The 16,880-nt window shown below is 46.1% G+C and overlaps 8 protein-coding genes across 8 annotated transcripts; 5 read left to right on the top strand and 3 right to left on the bottom strand.

Annotated features, from left to right (window-relative positions):
• The first annotated feature begins 16 nt into the window (after positions 1-16).
• On the top strand, positions 17-1,124 carry BGW36DRAFT_318771 (septum formation protein Maf). The gene has a single exon (XM_046212603.1). The coding sequence runs from the start codon at positions 151-153 to the stop codon at positions 973-975; it is 825 nt and encodes a 274-aa protein (XP_046073489.1). The 5' UTR covers positions 17-150; the 3' UTR covers positions 976-1,124.
• A 1-nt stretch (position 1,125) lies between these two features.
• BGW36DRAFT_377152 (putative succinate dehydrogenase subunit CybS) lies at positions 1,126-2,316 on the bottom strand. Its single transcript, XM_046215967.1, has 5 exons — positions 1,985-2,316; positions 1,881-1,898; positions 1,687-1,753; positions 1,516-1,635; positions 1,126-1,465 (listed from the first exon to the last, which is right to left on the bottom strand). The coding sequence occupies exons 1-5, from the start codon at positions 2,166-2,168 to the stop codon at positions 1,300-1,302; spliced, it is 555 nt and encodes a 184-aa protein (XP_046073488.1). The 5' UTR covers positions 2,169-2,316; the 3' UTR covers positions 1,126-1,299.
• A 309-nt stretch (positions 2,317-2,625) lies between these two features.
• On the bottom strand, positions 2,626-3,720 carry BGW36DRAFT_294599 (putative oxidoreductase; the record flags this gene model as incomplete). Its single annotated transcript, XM_046211116.1, has 2 exons — positions 2,626-3,491; positions 3,549-3,720. The coding sequence occupies 2 exons, from the start codon at positions 3,718-3,720 to the stop codon at positions 2,626-2,628; spliced, it is 1,038 nt and encodes a 345-aa protein (XP_046073487.1).
• Positions 3,721-4,762: 1,042 nt separating this feature from the next.
• On the bottom strand, positions 4,763-6,207 carry BGW36DRAFT_358530 (putative monocarboxylate transporter; the record flags this gene model as incomplete). Its single annotated transcript, XM_046213973.1, has 2 exons — positions 4,763-6,003; positions 6,072-6,207. The coding sequence occupies 2 exons, from the start codon at positions 6,205-6,207 to the stop codon at positions 4,763-4,765; spliced, it is 1,377 nt and encodes a 458-aa protein (XP_046073486.1).
• A 369-nt stretch (positions 6,208-6,576) lies between these two features.
• On the top strand, positions 6,577-7,453 carry BGW36DRAFT_460825 (uncharacterized protein; the record flags this gene model as incomplete). The annotated part of the gene is made up of 2 exons (XM_046222111.1): positions 6,577-6,715; positions 6,767-7,453. Exons 1-2 carry the CDS (start codon positions 6,650-6,652, stop codon positions 7,451-7,453), a joined length of 753 nt encoding a protein of 250 aa, XP_046073485.1. The 5' UTR covers positions 6,577-6,649.
• A 3,291-nt stretch (positions 7,454-10,744) lies between these two features.
• BGW36DRAFT_406866 (uncharacterized protein) lies at positions 10,745-12,038 on the top strand. The gene is made up of 2 exons (XM_046219015.1): positions 10,745-11,336; positions 11,397-12,038. The coding sequence occupies exons 1-2, from the start codon at positions 11,067-11,069 to the stop codon at positions 11,904-11,906; spliced, it is 780 nt and encodes a 259-aa protein (XP_046073484.1). The 5' UTR covers positions 10,745-11,066; the 3' UTR covers positions 11,907-12,038.
• A 381-nt stretch (positions 12,039-12,419) lies between these two features.
• On the top strand, positions 12,420-13,809 carry BGW36DRAFT_426701 (Fibrillarin-domain-containing protein; the record flags this gene model as incomplete). Its single annotated transcript, XM_046220305.1, has 9 exons — positions 12,420-12,531; positions 12,590-12,646; positions 12,698-12,941; positions 13,009-13,091; positions 13,145-13,253; positions 13,302-13,341; positions 13,398-13,629; positions 13,689-13,700; positions 13,757-13,809. 9 exons carry the CDS (start codon positions 12,420-12,422, stop codon positions 13,807-13,809), a joined length of 942 nt encoding a protein of 313 aa, XP_046073483.1.
• Positions 13,810-15,128: 1,319 nt separating this feature from the next.
• On the top strand, positions 15,129-16,519 carry BGW36DRAFT_396633 (putative monooxygenase; the record flags this gene model as incomplete). The annotated part of the gene is made up of 2 exons (XM_046218194.1): positions 15,129-15,327; positions 15,381-16,519. 2 exons carry the CDS (start codon positions 15,129-15,131, stop codon positions 16,517-16,519), a joined length of 1,338 nt encoding a protein of 445 aa, XP_046073482.1.
• Between the last annotated feature and the right edge of the window lie 361 nt (positions 16,520-16,880).

The raw sequence follows: 16,880 nt of genomic DNA, 5'->3' as shown, positions 1-16,880 counted from the left end.
GACATTTGGCAGAGGCACGACTAACCAACTTCAACTTTTCAACAAACAAGCACAAACAAACAACATTAACATCACCCAAATCAATTGATCGTTTCTTGGCCACTGCCAATTTCTACCCATTCCTATCGAAACAGGCCATTATTATCCATCATGCCCGACAAAGACACTCTCAACTCCAGCAAGACCGACGTGCCTCCAGACCCTCCTACATATGAAGCAGCCACAGCAGCAGCATCACGCCCGCGCCCACCCTTCCCTCTCTCTCTCCCCGTCCTGCAGGGTCTCCGATCTAAGCGGGTCATCCTCGCCTCCCAATCCCCCCGCCGCAAACAGATAATGTCGTACCTCGGCCTTCCCAACATCGAAATCATCCCTAGCACCGAACCCGAAGACTACCCCAAGACCATGGCGCCAATCGACTATGTCCTCGCGACAGCCACAAAAAAGGCGCAAACAGTCTACGCGCAAGAGACACAGAATGAGGAAAAGGGCGAACCAGCACTGATTCTCGCTGCCGATACCATCGTGGTTGATACGGTGCGCGGCTCGATTTTGGAAAAGCCGAGGTCGGAGGCACACCACATTACCATGTTGAAGGATCTACGGGCGGCGCGTGACCATAAGGTTTACACTGCGGTTGTGGTTATGGTGCCGTTGGCGAGCGCGAGACAGCCGGGGTATGCGATGGAAACGCATATTGAAGAGACAGATGTACGGTTTGATAGTGAGATTACGGATGATCTGATACTGGCGTATGTGAAGACGAGGGAAGGGGCGGATAAGGCTGGGGGTTATGGGTTGCAAGGGCTAGGATCGATTTTGGTGGAAAAGGTCGATGGGAGTTATGATAATGTCATTGGATTGCCGCTATTAGCGACCTTGAAATTGATTGAGAAGGTCGTGGCAAAAGCAGACGATGACGATAGGTTGCCCGATGATGGGTCAGTGGGCTCAGATGAGGGATTTGATGAGTGAGCGTATTTCTGTTATTATCAACTTCGACGACTGTAACGAATTAGAACATCGGCCCCGTTGTAAGCGAGGTTCATCGCGCTGGCTCGCAATTTACCACTATCTACTCGGGGAGGAATTTTAGGGGTTGAGTCACTGGAAGACATATATATAGTTCACATTCTACTTTTGCTTCATAACCCCTTAAATCAACTGCGTTGTTTGCATTGCAGACGCCTCTAGCCTAGGCGGATAGTAGAAAACCATTGGAATCTGTACAATAACTTGTAGAAAAAAAGACAAAAGGAATAAAGAATGATATGGTGACCGCTAAATTGTAATATACATCTATGCCGTCCATATTCTCTTAATAGCCTCAGTGATGCCAACATCATTTGTCTCAAATTCGTACAAGCCCACGGCAACAGTCAAAGTGGCGGCACGCAAGCCCCAAACGAAGAGGGAACGGGTCTTGGGGACACGGCTAGCGGGGAGGTAGTCGACAATAAGGGCCCTAAAGGATTGTCAGCCGTGAGATTCTAAGTAGGGAAAGGAATTACACACTGGAATCCAATGTGAGAGTGAAGGACGAGAGCGGTGGCAAGGACGGAGTCCATGACAGGGTTAAGAGTGCCAGCAGCGAATGGGGCGATGGTTAGAGGAACTAAGCTAGCAGCGATCAATCTGAAACAACAATCAGCAAACCCTCTTATACTTGTTTCGATGTGTTCGTACCGCTCGAATGTCCAGTGATAACTACCGTGGCTAGGAGAGCTGTGAGGAATGGGGGCAGCATCGTTCACTAAAGACTTTGAATCAGCCATCAATTCGAAACAATATCTTAATCAAGGTGTTCTATAGTCATGGGCGACGCGGGACACGGTATTGAAAAATGATAACGCCAGCGTTCAGCGTAATATATAACATACTTGATCCTTGGACGACCTCTGATAGATAGCACCGTCAGTAAATTATACCTAAAACCTTTATTTTGGATGGAATTGCACGCCCGTGCAACCCGGGTAAAACTCACGTGGCAGAGGCTTGAGAATCTCCTTCCTGGCCGAGCTGTGGAAAGAAGTGGTCTGCGATGTCGCACTCTTCATCTGTGTCTGGCGGACAAGCGCCATAGCGAAAGGGGTCGCCTTGGACTGGGTGGCCGACAGTCTCGACATGTGTCCAAGCATCGCACCGGAGGGGCGGAGGAGGGAGGCCATGGCGGTTTGCTTGCTGTAGCTGCGGGGAAATTTTTATATCAATATAAGCGCATAAGACCCAATTGGATTCAACAAGGCAGACACCTCCAGCAAGCAGCGAAGCGTCGGTCTTGTCGTGTGGCTAAGGCGCGATGTGGTTGAGGTATGCAAGCCGCAGTGTGAAGTTGAGGTCGAACTTCCTCGGGACAGAATGCGGTCATCCGATTATGGCCCGCTGTGATTGGCTGCCCGTAGCCGAAAAAGCCCGGCCAGTGCGTGTCCAATCAGCGTCGGCGGTAATAGCCAAGTATATAGCCGAGATCCTTCATACTATAGATATCTATATTCATATTTAATCCTATGGCATGAAATCTGTTGAGATTTTCGAATAATATGAATTTTCAGGCTATTATGTTAATTTTATTAACAGATATTCTGCAGGTATAGCCTCCAAACGATGAAATGTCATGTACTGCTGTTAATATTTCAACACCGCTTTCCCGAAATTTTGTCCATTGAAAAGGCCCAAAATTCCATCAATGGCGTTCTCAATGCCCTGGCACTCCCAAGTGATTGACTTGAATGTCCCATCTTTAATCCACTTGGAGACACGTTCCAGGTGCTCCTCCCGGTACTTGTCGCCCATGCCCTTATCTCCCACCACAAACCCACGCACCGTCAACCGCTTTGTCAGAATATAGTTATAGTTCTTCAAAGGAAACTGCTCTTCGCGAGATTTATTGTACCCTGCGATCAAGCCGCATACGACGATACGACCGAGGTCCTTGATGGAATCCAGGGCTGCCTCGAGATGCTCTCCACCGACGTTCTCGTAGTAGATATCGATACCTTCAGGGGCCAGACGGGCTAGTGCGTCAGCAGGCTTCTCCTTTTTATAGTTAAAGCCACCGTCGAAGCCGAGATCTTTGAGAATGAAATCAAGCTTCTCGTCGGATCCGACACTGCCGATGACAGTGAGACCTTCTTGCTTGGCTAGCTGACCAACGATTTGACCGACAGCGCCACTGGCGGCTGAGACAAATATAGTCTCACCCTTCTTTGGTTTGCCAATCTCATACAGGGAGCAATAAGCTGTGAGCCCAGGCATACCCAACGCGCCGAGGAATACACGAATATCTTCAATGCCAAGCGGGTTTTGGAGATGTCGAATGAGGGAAAGCTGATCACCCCCTAGAGCGATGTATTCCTGGAATGGCAGGAATCCAATGACGACATCGCCTTCCTTGTATTGCGCACTATTTGACTTGACAACCTTGGCGATTTGGGTATTTGTGATGGGTTTTCCAAGATCAAATCCAGGAAAGTATGACTTGGTTTTAGGATCTATGTGGAAGTGTTAGTTGGAACGAAGACTGAAGAGCTATAAAATCCGGCGCGTACCACGCATGCGGCCACGCATGTAAGGGTCGAGACTTGCATAGAGTGGCTGAATAATGATACCATTTTCAGGCGCTTCCTCAGGATATGATAGTGTCTCGATGGTCAAGTCTTTGCCTTTTACAGGCAATCCTGATGGGACATCTCTGAAAAACACGCCTTTGATTTCAGGCATGGTGGCTTTGCATTCGGAAAGAAACAATAGTATGATACACAGCTATGTTATGGGAAAGAGTTGGGCGTCACAGCAATGTCTTTTTCCGACAGGAAGGACAGTTTATATAGGCCAAGCGATGTTTCCAGGAGTACGGCCAGATTACAAACTATTTGTGGCCCTGACATATTGACATTCTCTTGTCGATTATAAATCACGCTACCATGACGATCCACTGACCCATCAAGGACCAAGCAAAGGGAAAAAGAAGGTGCTGGTGCATGGCCCGGATGGAGAAGACCAGCAAACCAGCGCCTTTCAAGAGCCGAGATTTCTCCACGCCAGACTCTTCCAGTCAATGCTTGTGTACATTGGCCAATAGGACAGGGTCAAATACTTTTAGAATAAACCAGAAGCTGAAAGATTGATAAATGCTAGCGGTCACATCGAAATAATGTCTCCTATTAATGCAACTTTATGAACCGGGAACGAGTGCATCGGATAGTAATATCTGCAAACGACTGGGCTAGTACCGAAAATGCACATAAAGCCGAGGTCATATTGTCTGATTTGTGGGAATGGAGTTGAAACAGAACTTAAAGATTTCTGTATCCACCGCCACCAGGCTTAATCCATGTCGACTGCATGGCGTCATGTCGATGTCACCCGGAAATGTACGGTTGATAGCGTCAAGATTGATCTGGGAGGCATTAAGATAATAATATGCATGGCAAGTCTAATCAACTGACTTGTATCCATCGATCCATCAAGTCGGGGGCGACTAGGGTCTCCGAGAGTAGGAAAAAAACAAAGATCGATCTGCCTTGGCCTCTCCGCTCAGCGACTCCACCATACCACGTGCATGACTAAGCAGCTAGTCCACAAATAGTTTAGTCTCCACAGCACCTTTCTAATCGGCAGTGCTGCACATCGTCGAGTCTTCTCCAGCTGCACAAAAGCACGTCCGACCCCCTCGACGACCACAAAGATGATTTGTATTGCTTACTAGTGCTGCTCTACCGCGTGAGGATCCTTTACTACGTGGCACGGCAGGGATACTGGACTAGGCTGGCCTTGTCCGTTCTGATATGCAATAACGACGCCCGGCAAGATTCCAGAAAACCGACAGCCCGCCAATGGCAGAGCTGATCCCTGTGTAAAGAATCACAGAGCCGTATTCAGTTCCATAAGCCAGGCTGCTCTTACGTACTGCCCCAGTCTTAAGCAGCTCTATCCCAGCAACTCCACCAAGTACGTACCCAAGTCCGCGGCCGCCGTTCAACAAACCGTACACAACTCCAGTGTCAATGGGCTCATTGTGAGAGACCGCTTCCCTCTCGATTTCTCTAAGTGCCCCGCCCCATGTTGCTGAATATGCGCTGGCGAAAAAGCCGTAGGTAACAGAGAACAGAGCAAGCCCAACCAATCCAGACTGTGCGGCGAGACCCCATATAAAGAATACAGGAAGCGCTGCTCCAATGGCCGATAAGAATGTAGTTGTGAAAGGTGTTGGTTTATAAGCGCCAATCAACGGAGTACCATCACCAAGTATCCCGAACGCGACACAGGAAAAGATGCCCGGAAGGTTGAAAAGGGCTAACATGAGAGAGCCTTCCATCTGTGACCGATGCAATATCTGGCTGGCGTAACTCGGCAAATACGTTTGAGGTAGCCCATACCCACTACTGAAAATAATATTTCCGATATGAAAAACATAAAACGTTGGATGAGTCAAGAACTTCCACGGCGTCCGTCTCCTATAGTGATGATATTGTTGGTTCGTCGGCCATTCTCCCCGCTGGTGCATTAGCGGCAATGCCAGGATACCACTGACAAAGGTGATCACTCCCCACACTCGGAGTGTGTTCTGCAGTCCCAGTCTACCAAGCAGAGCCAGATTGAGGTATGGAGTACCAGTGCCCACGATGTTCTTGGCGGCCAGAGTCACACCGTATGCGAAGCTCTTGCGTCGAACCCACCATTCATTGAGTTGCAATGTCGATGGACTGTACAGTAGCGCGCTTCCCAAACCGCACAGTATGCCCTGTGTGACTAGTAGATGCCAGGCAGCAGTACTAGACGCCGATATGACCAGGCTTGCGCTGGAAATCAACAACCCGAGAATAGCTGCCATGCGTCTCCATTGATACAAGCGGCCTGCAAGCAGTGTTGATATGATAGGAAGTGACATGTAAAGAACGCCATTTAAGGTCGTCCCAATCGCTCCGGTAAGCTTGCTGCTGCCCTGCATATTGAAATGGGTTGTGTATTGCTCTTGGAGGACGCCGTAAGACATGACAAACCCTAAGACCATCAATACTAGCCGTTTAAAGGGTTGACCTTGCGTAAGCTAGTCTATTTATTTTACTCACCCCAACTTGACAGTTGAAGGATCGAACACCCCACTAAATTCATGATAGCTGCCCTACCACCATCAACCCGTGGTAAGGCATGACTTTGACGCTGAGACTGGTCCTCGAAAGAGAGTGTGAAGGTTTCCGAGGTCATTTTTAGCGTATTTTAAATTATAAACCTATAAACTACGGAGTAGATCAATGCTCTTGGTATGCCGGCCCATTTTATAGGGCTTCAATCATCGGGCTTCGTGCCGAAAATTAGACGCTTTCGGGTCTAGCCAATCACGGCTTAAGAATGGACATTCAGTCTGCCAATTGGGCTTCAAATATCAAAGGATCTCTTGCCTTAATATTTATTTTTATTGTCAATATCGTGGCAGAAATTAAAAATAATTTGACTTTGTGATCTTCGCCCTGTGCTGAGCCACTGAGCGGTGCATGACTCCTAATATGGTTAGTGTGATATACATATGATGATGCGGCAGAACCCTTCATCCTTCAGTTATAAATACTGATCGATAAAAGCCTTGGTCGTGATTTCAAGAAATGCCCAAGGATACAAGCGAACTACTCTGCAAAAAGTTTGAGTATTTATGGATATTAAAGTCGACGATATCGCAAGTGTATGCACAATGGATTCGAAAACCGAGAAACAATATGTATGTTTTCCAAGTCCGTCAATGCTGAAGAAATCTAACCTGCCGCAACAGTATGAAAATGTCGATGGAAATAATGAACAGCAGTTGCCACCATACCCAGGATATGAGGACCAAAACAAACATTCCTTCTCCAAATATCCGCCTCAGCCATACCACACTCAAGCACCATCTCGGACTCTGCGATTCAAGCCCACAAATATAATGCACTCAGCCTGGGAAGTGACCGACGAAGGTGCAGGCAATGTCCTTTACAAAGCCAAACTCAAATCTCTCAAAAATCAAATGATCATAAAAACCGGCTCTTCGCCCGAGACTGAGATAGCCACAGTCAAATTTCATTCGTTTCGGCCCAAAATTGACATCTCGATCCAAGGGCAAGAGATAACACTCCCATTGAAGACAAAATTACAACACAAGACTACATTCAACCCTCTTGCGCTTCAAGGCACCACGTTGACCTGGAAGTCCAGCAGTCATCTCAAGACTCTAGACTTGGATTGTTTTGATGAGAACTCGATGCCTGTGGCCAAGATATCGGTGTCTACTTGGGCGTTTAAAAGTGACTATCGGTTTGAATTCTACGAAGGCAATACAGACAACAGCCCGCTTCTTATGGATGAGCTTGTGGTGACGGGGCTGGCAATGATACATTATGTGCTTAATATATATGCTGCCACTACTGGTGCTGCGGTGGCAGGTGCATCTAGTGCTAGTGCTGCTGCTGCTGCTGCTTCGTAGTGTGCAATTTTTGACTTTATCGCTTGGTTCAAGTCATATAATAGCACATATTGTATTTCCGAACTTGTTTAGTGGCTCAATAACCGAATTCTTTTTTGCAATTTTTAGACATGTGCAACTCATAGACAATATTATCTTAAAGTATAGCGATCCCATACCCTGATTTCTTTTATTTGTTTCTGATCATTGAATATATTGCACATTCAATTGAGATGCTGTTCATACAGTTCTGCTCAGCTATGTTACTTTTGAACATATCATACAAGAATAATACAATGTTAATTGCCCCAAACCCGACTATAAATAAAAGCGTCAAATACATGTACCAGCAATAGAGATAAAAAAGGATCAAGTTTCTTTCCATTATTGCTTCCCATAGATAGTGTCATGATGTGAAGGCATTTATAACAACATTGATCGCATCGATCGCCTGCTCAGTCTGCTTTGCTTGTCGAAGAGAAAACTGACACGGGCGTGGATTGAAATTTATATTATAGCCGAACATTTTTCTTCCGGGCTTTCAATGTTCTATATCAATTGCTCAGTTATGTTGCGATTCGAAATGAGGTGATGGATTTCTTTCGGTTGGGGATGTCTACTTGTCTTATAGTTTATTTATATATTATTGATATATCAAACGGCTTCCGAGTTCATTTTATATTGACAGTACCCCGCTTCTCTATCTTTATCAGATTTTAATTAGTAGCTGAGTATATCGAATAATAATTTGACACAGTCAATGATTATTCAAGATAACCTCATAATTCAAGTAGCCCCAATCCGCCTAACTGATATAGGAAATACCCAGCGCTCAACAAACAATAGTTCAAGTTTTGGTTTCTATCTATTGATTGGTTATAATATATTCAAAGGTTGGGAAATAATAGGAGAGCATTGGGAGTTCGCCTCAGGATGGAATTTTAATGTACACGGGTAGCAGAGTGCTCAGTTCATTAGAGCACACAATATGTCGTTATTACATCTCACAGCTAATTAGCCTTAGAACTGAAAAGTATAGCTAGGTATAAGAACAAGATACAGGACTGAACATTGAATTGGGGAGTCAACATACTTAATATGCGTCACGTCTCCTTTATTTTGTACATTCTTGACCAAATATTCCATGTTCCCACCCGCTTGCCCGTCACCGGGAAATTTGGCAATTTCCTCTAACGTAAGACCACGAGTCTCTGACAAAAGGGATGCACAAAAGATAGCATCAATGCCTAGCGATGTAATGAAGACAGCGTAATACTTCGATTTAATCACCGCAAAGGCGATAGGTGTGACTTGATCAACCCATTAGGTGAACTAACAGCTTCACAATTTGTATGGTCACAGAAGGATTAGGTACTACCATAGGTAGCAGAGAAGGCCCCTCAAGTACGTAATCGCAAGTAACTGCATGCCATGACAAGTCATTCGTGCCTCGATATCAGTCCAGATTTCTGTTGGTTAGGCCCTCTATAAAGTAGTTCCACTTATGCTAGTTCTTCACACTATTTGAATAAGGATGTCTTCAGGCGACACGTAACCAGCCAATGACCATCTTGCTAGGACAAATAGCGCCATCATAGGAGCTAAGTAAGCCACGTAGAATCCAAAAAACCCATCACGAAGAACTAAAATTAAGAAGAAATCTGTTTTTAGCATTTGGCGTCTCGCACTGTGGGTTACTCTTTTGGCCAGAAGGTTGCAATTCAAAAACGAGAACCGATTGTTCCTTGAAAAGTTGCATCTCATGTGCTTTCCACCTTCCATAAGCGAGTGTGGCACCCTTCGTTCTGCGTCCTTTCCATTAGACCTTCCTATTAGGGCAAATACAGTACATATATACTAAATCTAAAATTATGCATGATATTTTGCGAGTCACACGTCACACCAGTTGACCAACTTCTTTACATATACCCGTCAAATGGGAGAGTACAACACCCCATATGTCGAGTTATTCCTGGTCAAACAAGCCATTAAATACTTGAGTCGTGGCATGTGAAACAAAATGACGCAGTTTGCAAGAAAATCTTAGTGGTTGATTTTAGATATATCTACCGAGGTATCACCGGACCGAAAGACCCATTGAACATCCATTGATGTAAATGACTTACTCTGCGACGACTCGAGGACATATGTATGAGGGGGTTGGCTACTATGCGTCACATGAAGTTGATTGCATGACCAGGGTATATCTTGCCAATCAACGCATAACCATAGAAACTTCTGTTTGCCCCATTCCGAGATCTCACTGGCTCCTCGGAAGTGATTCTAATCTACATCTGGCACTGGCAGTGCTATTTTTGGACACCCGAACTAAAGAAGACTAAAATCGTTAGCGCGCCTCAGATGCTTCTGAAGATTTTCTGCCGATTGGACGAGGCCCACCCACTTCTGGTTCCCCCAGCGTTAAACCGCCATCATTATATGAGGCACAATGAACCTCGATTCTGATGGGGTTCATTATTATTCAGAGAGATTATGAGTCGCAGGGTGCTGTTATTTATATATTTATTGATAGACATCTGTACTTTGCTAAGAGCCATTCGGTCACGAGCACTAAAAGAGGCGAGTTTCAATGTGACCTCGCTTGGACGGCTACTCTGCTTGGCGCCGGTGTAGTATGCCAGCCTCCAGGTCCAATTTTGTAGTCGCATACCTTGTATATTTTGTTAGCGAACGTACTACTACCAGCTAACTATGGTCTAGGACTGTAGCGGCAGCGGTGTTAAGGAAGTGGCTTGACTAATGGCTAGGTGTTTCTTTGCCATTGCGCGGGGGAAGTGTTATTATTAGCTTGCACTTACGACTTACAATGTCTCTGGTCCTGGCTGGCGTCGGACTAATCGTAGTCGAGAAGTGTATTAAATTAACCTATGGATTAAGTCGTTACTTGATTTATTGATATCAGGGCAGCCTAACCGTTCTTGGCCTGAAGAGAGAACAAACGATCGTACAAATGTCCGAGAAGACAAGATTGCCGCTACGCTAGCCTTAGCAGCAAGCCAGTTGTTTCGCTACGCGCGAACCTTGAAGGAGGCTATTTTCTGCATGGCGAATAGAAGTTAGATCAATTGGGTCCGCTTACTTAGTGGTAGCCGCTAACAGGCTAAAATGTGCTGTGGTTGGCCAGCAATCCCAAGCCCGGCGTATCAGCCAGGCCAATCAGGCTCTCCCCTCGCACCGACTCTATCTTTAGCTCCTCTACGCCAGCTAGATCGCCCTAGGCTGGCTCCAGTCCTTAGCGGTTGCTATTCTTTGCGTCGCCTGCAGAATCGGTCCTCAATCGCGTGTGCTCAGGTTGCATACATAATAGTCTTCATGTCTGCTACATGTGGCACTGTCCCTTTTTCTGTGCTATAGTTTTTGTTTGTTTGTCATACGTCTCTCCCCATACCCTCATATCCAATTTCTTTCTATTATTCTTGTTCATTTCTTAACCGTCATTGCATATATTGGTTCTCCCTCATTATTCTGCAAGCGTTTATAGTCATTCTACCTACAATCGGGCCCGGTGCTCTATCACGGATATATCTGCATTATTTGATCCCAAGATCAACAGAACACACCTCAACCAAACGAATCTCCAAACCCATCAATTGACACTATTTTTCGATTCACAATGCGTTTCAACGCAGCGTGCGTAGTTCTCGCCGCAGCGGCCCCCGCTGTCTTGGCAGCTCCTACGAATGCCATCTACGACAAGGCCTATGATTTCAGCTCAGACCTTGAAGACTTTTACTCGAGGGTAAGCGACCACATCAAAGATTTGGCAAACCACATTTCGTCCACCGGATGCGATCTGTCAAAAGTTTCGCTGCCCTCTGCAGCTAGCAGTCTACCTACTCCCTCGGGGACTTTGAAATATGTTGCAATTGGTCGTGGAACTCAGGTATGAAGACACCGCCTTGCTCGAGAATTTGCTTATCATTTGCATACTGACTTCAATCAGAACTATTCCTGCGCTGACTCCACCGCGGACACAAAGCCAACCCAGCTGGGTGCTCTTGCAACCCTTTATGATGCCTCTTGTGTCGCTGCCAACTATGACGATCTATTGAATGCAGTCTCCAAGATTGTCCTAAACTATGATATTCCATCATCGTCTTCCGGCACTCCATTTCCTCCTGCCAACCTCGACATGCTAGGACACCACTACTTTGGGGACTCCACCACGCCAATCTTTAACCTCGATACGACAGCTGAAAGGCAGTTTGGAATTGCAATTTCCAAGAAGAATGCTACAATGGATGCCCCAACTGGCTCCGTAGCGGGACAAGGAAATTCCGGTAATGGTGCTGTCCCTTGGCTGTATCTCAACACCATCGCCGGTACGGTGGGCAACTATACTCATGTTTATCGAGTCAATACTGCTGGAGGCGCGGCTCCTAATACTTGTCAAGGACAATCGGCTCAATTCCAAGTGCAGTACTCGGCACAATACTTTTTCTATGCTGACTAGTTTATGGCGAGTGGTTGGATGATGCCTTTTTTTTCTTGGATTTTTTTCATTTATAGGAACTATATGGAGGCTCTACTATTAATTTCCGTTGACAATATTAAAAATATAACGTCTTGTGACACTTTTTTCCAAAATTTACATCTCGATCTTCATGCTAAACCGTAGGGCTCCTTCAAGTCCCGTGATCTCGCTATCGATGCGATATCACGTGATGATAAGATTCCACAAAATTTGCATCTTCCATACTAGCCCCCATGCAGACTAGCGTTGCTTTAGTCCGCAAGTTCGAAAAAAAAAAGCTTCGTTCACCTCGAGAAATTGCACTGCACGCACCTACTTATCATCAACGCACAGTGGGGTTCTGGACCTTTTCTCGACAAATACGGACCTGCTAGTTTTTGCCAGACGATTGCAGTCGAAATTCTGATTTTGAATCGCTAATTACGCTGTGCGACATCCTTGCACCCGTCTTATCGTCCAGTCGAATCACCAAGATCATTCTTAAAGATCGCAATGGCCTTCACTCCCAGAGGTAGAGGAGGTCCCCCACGAGGTGGACGCGGTGGTTTTGGTGGTGGTCGTGGAGGTTTTGGCGGTGGTCGTGGAGGTTTCGGCGGTGGTCGTGGTGTGTTCCAAATCACCTTTCGGTGTCTACCACCCTCTCTAATCTAGCTTTTCCACAGGTGGTGGTGCTCCCAGAGGCCGAGGTGGCCCCGCTCGTGGACGCGGCGGTGGTAGAGGTGCGCTTTTGATTATAATAAGAAACCAATATACCTGCTAATATCCAGAAGGAGCCCCCCGTGGTGGACGTGGTGGTGGTGCCCGAGGAGCCAAGGGTGGACAAAAAGTCATCGTTGAGCCTCATCGTCACGCTGGTATCTTCGTTGCCCGCGGCGCCAAAGAAGATCTTCTTGTCACCAAGAACTTGACTCCTGGTGACTCCGTATACGGTGAAAAGCGGATTGCTGTTGAGGCTCCCGCTGAAGATGATGCGCCTGCTGCTAAGACCGAGTACCGTGTCTGGAATCCTTTCCGGTGAGCTGCCTATTATTTTGCCTGTCTATTTGTTTTTCTGGCTTGTCTAATGGAGCTACTATTATAGGAGCAAGCTTGCCGCAGGTGTGCTTGGTGGTTTAGACAAAATCTTCATGAAGCCTGGATCTAAAGTTCTTTACCTCGGTGCCGGTATGACTTCTCGTGGGAACTTGTGGAAATCGCTGGTGCTAATAATAATCCAGCTTCTGGAACTAGTGTTTCTCACGTCGCAGACTTGGTTGGTCCTGAAGGAACAGTCTATGCCGTTGAATTCTCTCACAGATCCGGTCGTGACCTGATTGGCATGGCTACGTAGGTCTCTTTTTGCTGATCATAATGTTTAATTACTGACAAGACTAGAAAACGCACCAATGTCATTCCCATCGTTGAAGACGCTCGTGTAAGTTTTTGCCATGACTGACTATATGTCAAGTTGTATACTAATAGACCTTCCAGCACCCCATGAAATACAGACTGCTGGTCCCCATGGTGGATGTGATTTTCGCTGACGTCGCCCAACCTGACCAAGCTCGTATCGTCGGCTTGAACGCACATCTGTTTCTCAAGAACGAGGGTGGTGTTCTCATTAGTATCAAGGCCAGCTGCATTGACAGCACGGCCAAGCCCGAGGTTGTCTTCGCTCACGAAGTTGAACGTCTCAGAGCCGAGAAGATTAAGCCCAAAGAACGTAAGTTGTCCACCTCAGAATACCATCAAAAATTCAAGATACTAACATCATCTTTACAGAACTTACACTTGGTAAGAACCAAAACCTATCAGCCCACAGTACCAGGTGTCATACTAACATATTGCAGAACCTTTCGAGCGTGATCACTGTATCGTGGCCGGTGTTTATACCCGTTCTTAAACTTCTCTCGAAATCTTGCGATTTTCGACGAACTTGGTTTTGTGACATTTTCGGCGTTTTAAGTGATTGATTTGTGAATGTCTTTTCTTCTTGGTCTTCTTATGTTTTCTATGTATGGATGCACATGTTCAACTACGTTTTCAGATTCGAGACCTACCATTTGTTTTTGCAATAATGCTAGGTTCATGGGCAAAAAGTTCCACCAATATACGGATATGATTATCATATTTACTCTATTCTTCTTCTTGTTTCCTCATTATCTCAGAATCATACGATTCAGATCGGCCGGAAGGATACAGAGTTATAACGAACCCGTACAAACGAAATAATCAAGCCGGCGCTATGATTCCTCAGGAGAAGGATTATCAATTCGCATAGAGAGCATCTCCATTTGATTAATTCTGGCTGTCTCATCAACGAGTCTGATGGATGTTTGATTGTGTTGCTCCTGAGCCGGATAAAGTCTTACACGACTGGCCATACCGACTAGCCCCACAAGCTGAGGAATTATTCGTACTGTGCATACATTTACCATACATAAGCAAATCGGCCTATTATTAGGAGTTCCCTCGGAGGGGCTGACTATCTGTATTAATCGTCGTGCTCTGCTCTCTAGTAACAATTATTGAGTAAACCTTGCAAGTATATATTCACAGAAAACCCGGTCTTTTCCGGCTGAATTCGTAAAATATGATCATGCGTGAGCAACTATATGTTCAAGGAATAGCACTCGTCTTTCACAGCTGACATATTCCTTTACTTTACCGCAGTATGATGCGTAAAGTGTTCGGGGAGGTCCCGCAATGTATGGAGAGATGCGGGGACAGCAAACGTTTCCAGGCCGGATAAGATTTTATCAGCGCTAGTATCATCTCATCATTGGCAGCAAAAAATTGGGAAAAAGGGCCGTGAGCTCGACCTTCCCCTACGACTGCTACTAATGGCAATTTTATGTTTCGCTAAATGCCGTCCGCTCTGATGGCGATGGAGACTAGAAGTGACATCTACCTCTTGAAGAATGCTTATCCGGGGATCCCACCATATATCGTTTTTCGTTTCGATAAATATCAATCTTGAGTAGAATCACATTCTTGTTTTCAGCCCTCTCTTTCAACTGTCACGAAGCGATAGCTGGGGTTTTTGCTGTTGATCTCCATTTCGTGTAGCTGTGAGGTATCACTTACATATTGATCTATCGCTCGCATACACAACACGATGATCGAATCAGTGAAAGATCTCAAAATAGTCATTGCCGGCGCTGGTAGCACTCCTCCTTAACTTTCGTATTTTTGTGCAAGCTAATCCGCGATCATACAGGCATGGGCGGCCTGGCATCTGCTTTGGCTTTGGCAAAGGAGGGATTCAACAGAATTGACGTCTACGAATACGCGTCGGACCTAGGCTTTGTTGGAGCTGGCATTCAGCTCGCACCCAATATGGCTCGAATATTAGACCGGTTGGGAGTATGGGAGCCGATAGCAAAGGAGGCTACCAATATCAAGGACACTAGCATCAGACGTATGTCTTGTTTTCTGCATCTCGTAAAAATTGTGGTTCTAACGCCTATACAGAGGGTGCAACTAATCAGGAACTCGGCCACGTGGAGTTGGGGTATATTGAGAAAACCTACGGGTATCCGCATATGGTTGGGCACCGTTTCTCGCTCGCCAATTCGATGTATGAAGGTTGCAAAAAGGAGAAGGCTATTACCTTCTACTTCAACACAAAAGTCGAATCCATCGATTCGTTCGGGCCAAAGCCAATAATCACTGCCACACCACGCGACGGATCACCGCCGTATAAGGTAGAAGCAGATGTTTTGCTGGCTGCAGATGGTATCAAGAGTCTCATCCGCGTTGAGATGCTCAAGCTGTTGGGCGTCGATGCCGAAATCACCAACACAAACCAGGCAGCATACCGTATAATGATCCATCGGGATCAGATCAAAGATGATCCCGAGCTTCTTGCTCTTCTAGATAGCGACACTGTCACGAGGTGGATCGGTGAGAAGAGACATATTATTGCCTACCCCGTTTCCAATAAGACCATTTATAATCTCTCCACCGCCCAACCAGACACAAACTTCGCTGCCGCTCCGTCAGCTACATATACCACCAAGGGATCGAAGACAGCGATGCTGGGCGTCTTTGATGATTTCTCCCCGATGATTCATCGAATGTTAAATTACGTCCCGGAGGGAGAGGTATGCGAATGGAAGCTCCGAGTCCACGCCCCTCTACCAACCTGGATTTATAAGACAGTGGCTTTGGTTGGTGATGCCTGCCATCCTACACTCCCTCATCTGGCTCAGGGCGCTGCTCAGGCCATTGAAGATGGAGCTGTGATCGCCGTTGTCCTGTCTCGTCTACCCGATACTTCACCCGAATCAATCAATAAATCTCTCCGTGTATATGAACAGGTCCGCAAAGAACGTGCCGAAACCCTGGTCGAGTTAGCTGCTGCATCTGGACGAACATTGCATCTCGGTGACGGTGCTGCCAAGGAAGAGCGCGATAAGCAATTTGCCGCTTTGAAGCAGGGTAATGGAAAAGTGCCTGACAAGTGGGCGGATGCCGATGTCCAGAAAAACATCTATGGCTTTGACTGCACCAAGGTGACTGAAGACTCATTCGATGAGATCTTTAGCAGCCTTTCAGCAACGAATGGGCCCAATACTACTAACGGGACCAACGGTGCTGCTCATGCATGATTAAAACATTCCTGCTTATTATTTAATATTCGTGTCTGACGATGGCATGTATAGTATGGACGAGTTTTCTCGAAGTCCTTTTTATTGGACAACGTTCGGAGATTGTACATAAAATTTTTCCATCATTCTAATTAGCATTAACAGTTGCATTTCAGAAGGACAAATTTCTCAAGTATGTAATGACTATTAAACAATTTCTACATGTATGTCGTACCTCGCACCCTCGGCCCAGCTCCGAGTAGACCGGAGAAAGGGCGAGCGCGGGGGTACACCACACCCGGTTTTCCGATGATTTGACCATAATATGCAGTGCGAAATTGTCTGGAGGGCCAAAGAATAGTAACTATTCATACTTTAACTT

This window comes from Talaromyces proteolyticus, assembly GCF_021365285.1.
Source record: "Talaromyces proteolyticus strain PMI_201 chromosome Unknown BGW36scaffold_5, whole genome shotgun sequence".
In the NCBI taxonomy this organism is placed as follows: Eukaryota; Fungi; Ascomycota; class Eurotiomycetes; order Eurotiales; family Trichocomaceae; genus Talaromyces; species Talaromyces proteolyticus.
The sequence above is the reverse complement of the archived record's forward strand: the minus strand, read 5'-3'. Positions and strand labels throughout refer to the sequence as shown.

Bases quoted from the DNA above. Each gene is read 5' to 3' on its own strand.
- BGW36DRAFT_318771 (XM_046212603.1), top strand. From the start codon at position 151: ATGCCCGACAAAGACACTCTCAACTCCAGCAAGACCGACGTGCCTCCA.
- BGW36DRAFT_406866 (XM_046219015.1), top strand. From the start codon at position 11,067: ATGCGTTTCAACGCAGCGTGCGTAGTTCTCGCCGCAGCGGCCCCCGCT. The intron at 11,337-11,396 runs GTATGAAGACAC...GACTTCAATCAG, and splicing joins CAATTGGTCGTGGAACTCAG to AACTATTCCTGCGCTGACTC.
- BGW36DRAFT_377152 (XM_046215967.1), bottom strand. From the start codon at position 2,168: ATGGCCTCCCTCCTCCGCCCCTCCGGTGCGATGCTTGGACACATGTCG. The intron at 1,636-1,686 runs GTACGAACACAT...TTGTTGTTTCAG, and splicing joins TATCACTGGACATTCGAGCG to ATTGATCGCTGCTAGCTTAG. The intron at 1,466-1,515 runs GTGTGTAATTCC...ACAATCCTTTAG, and splicing joins CACTCTCACATTGGATTCCA to GGCCCTTATTGTCGACTACC.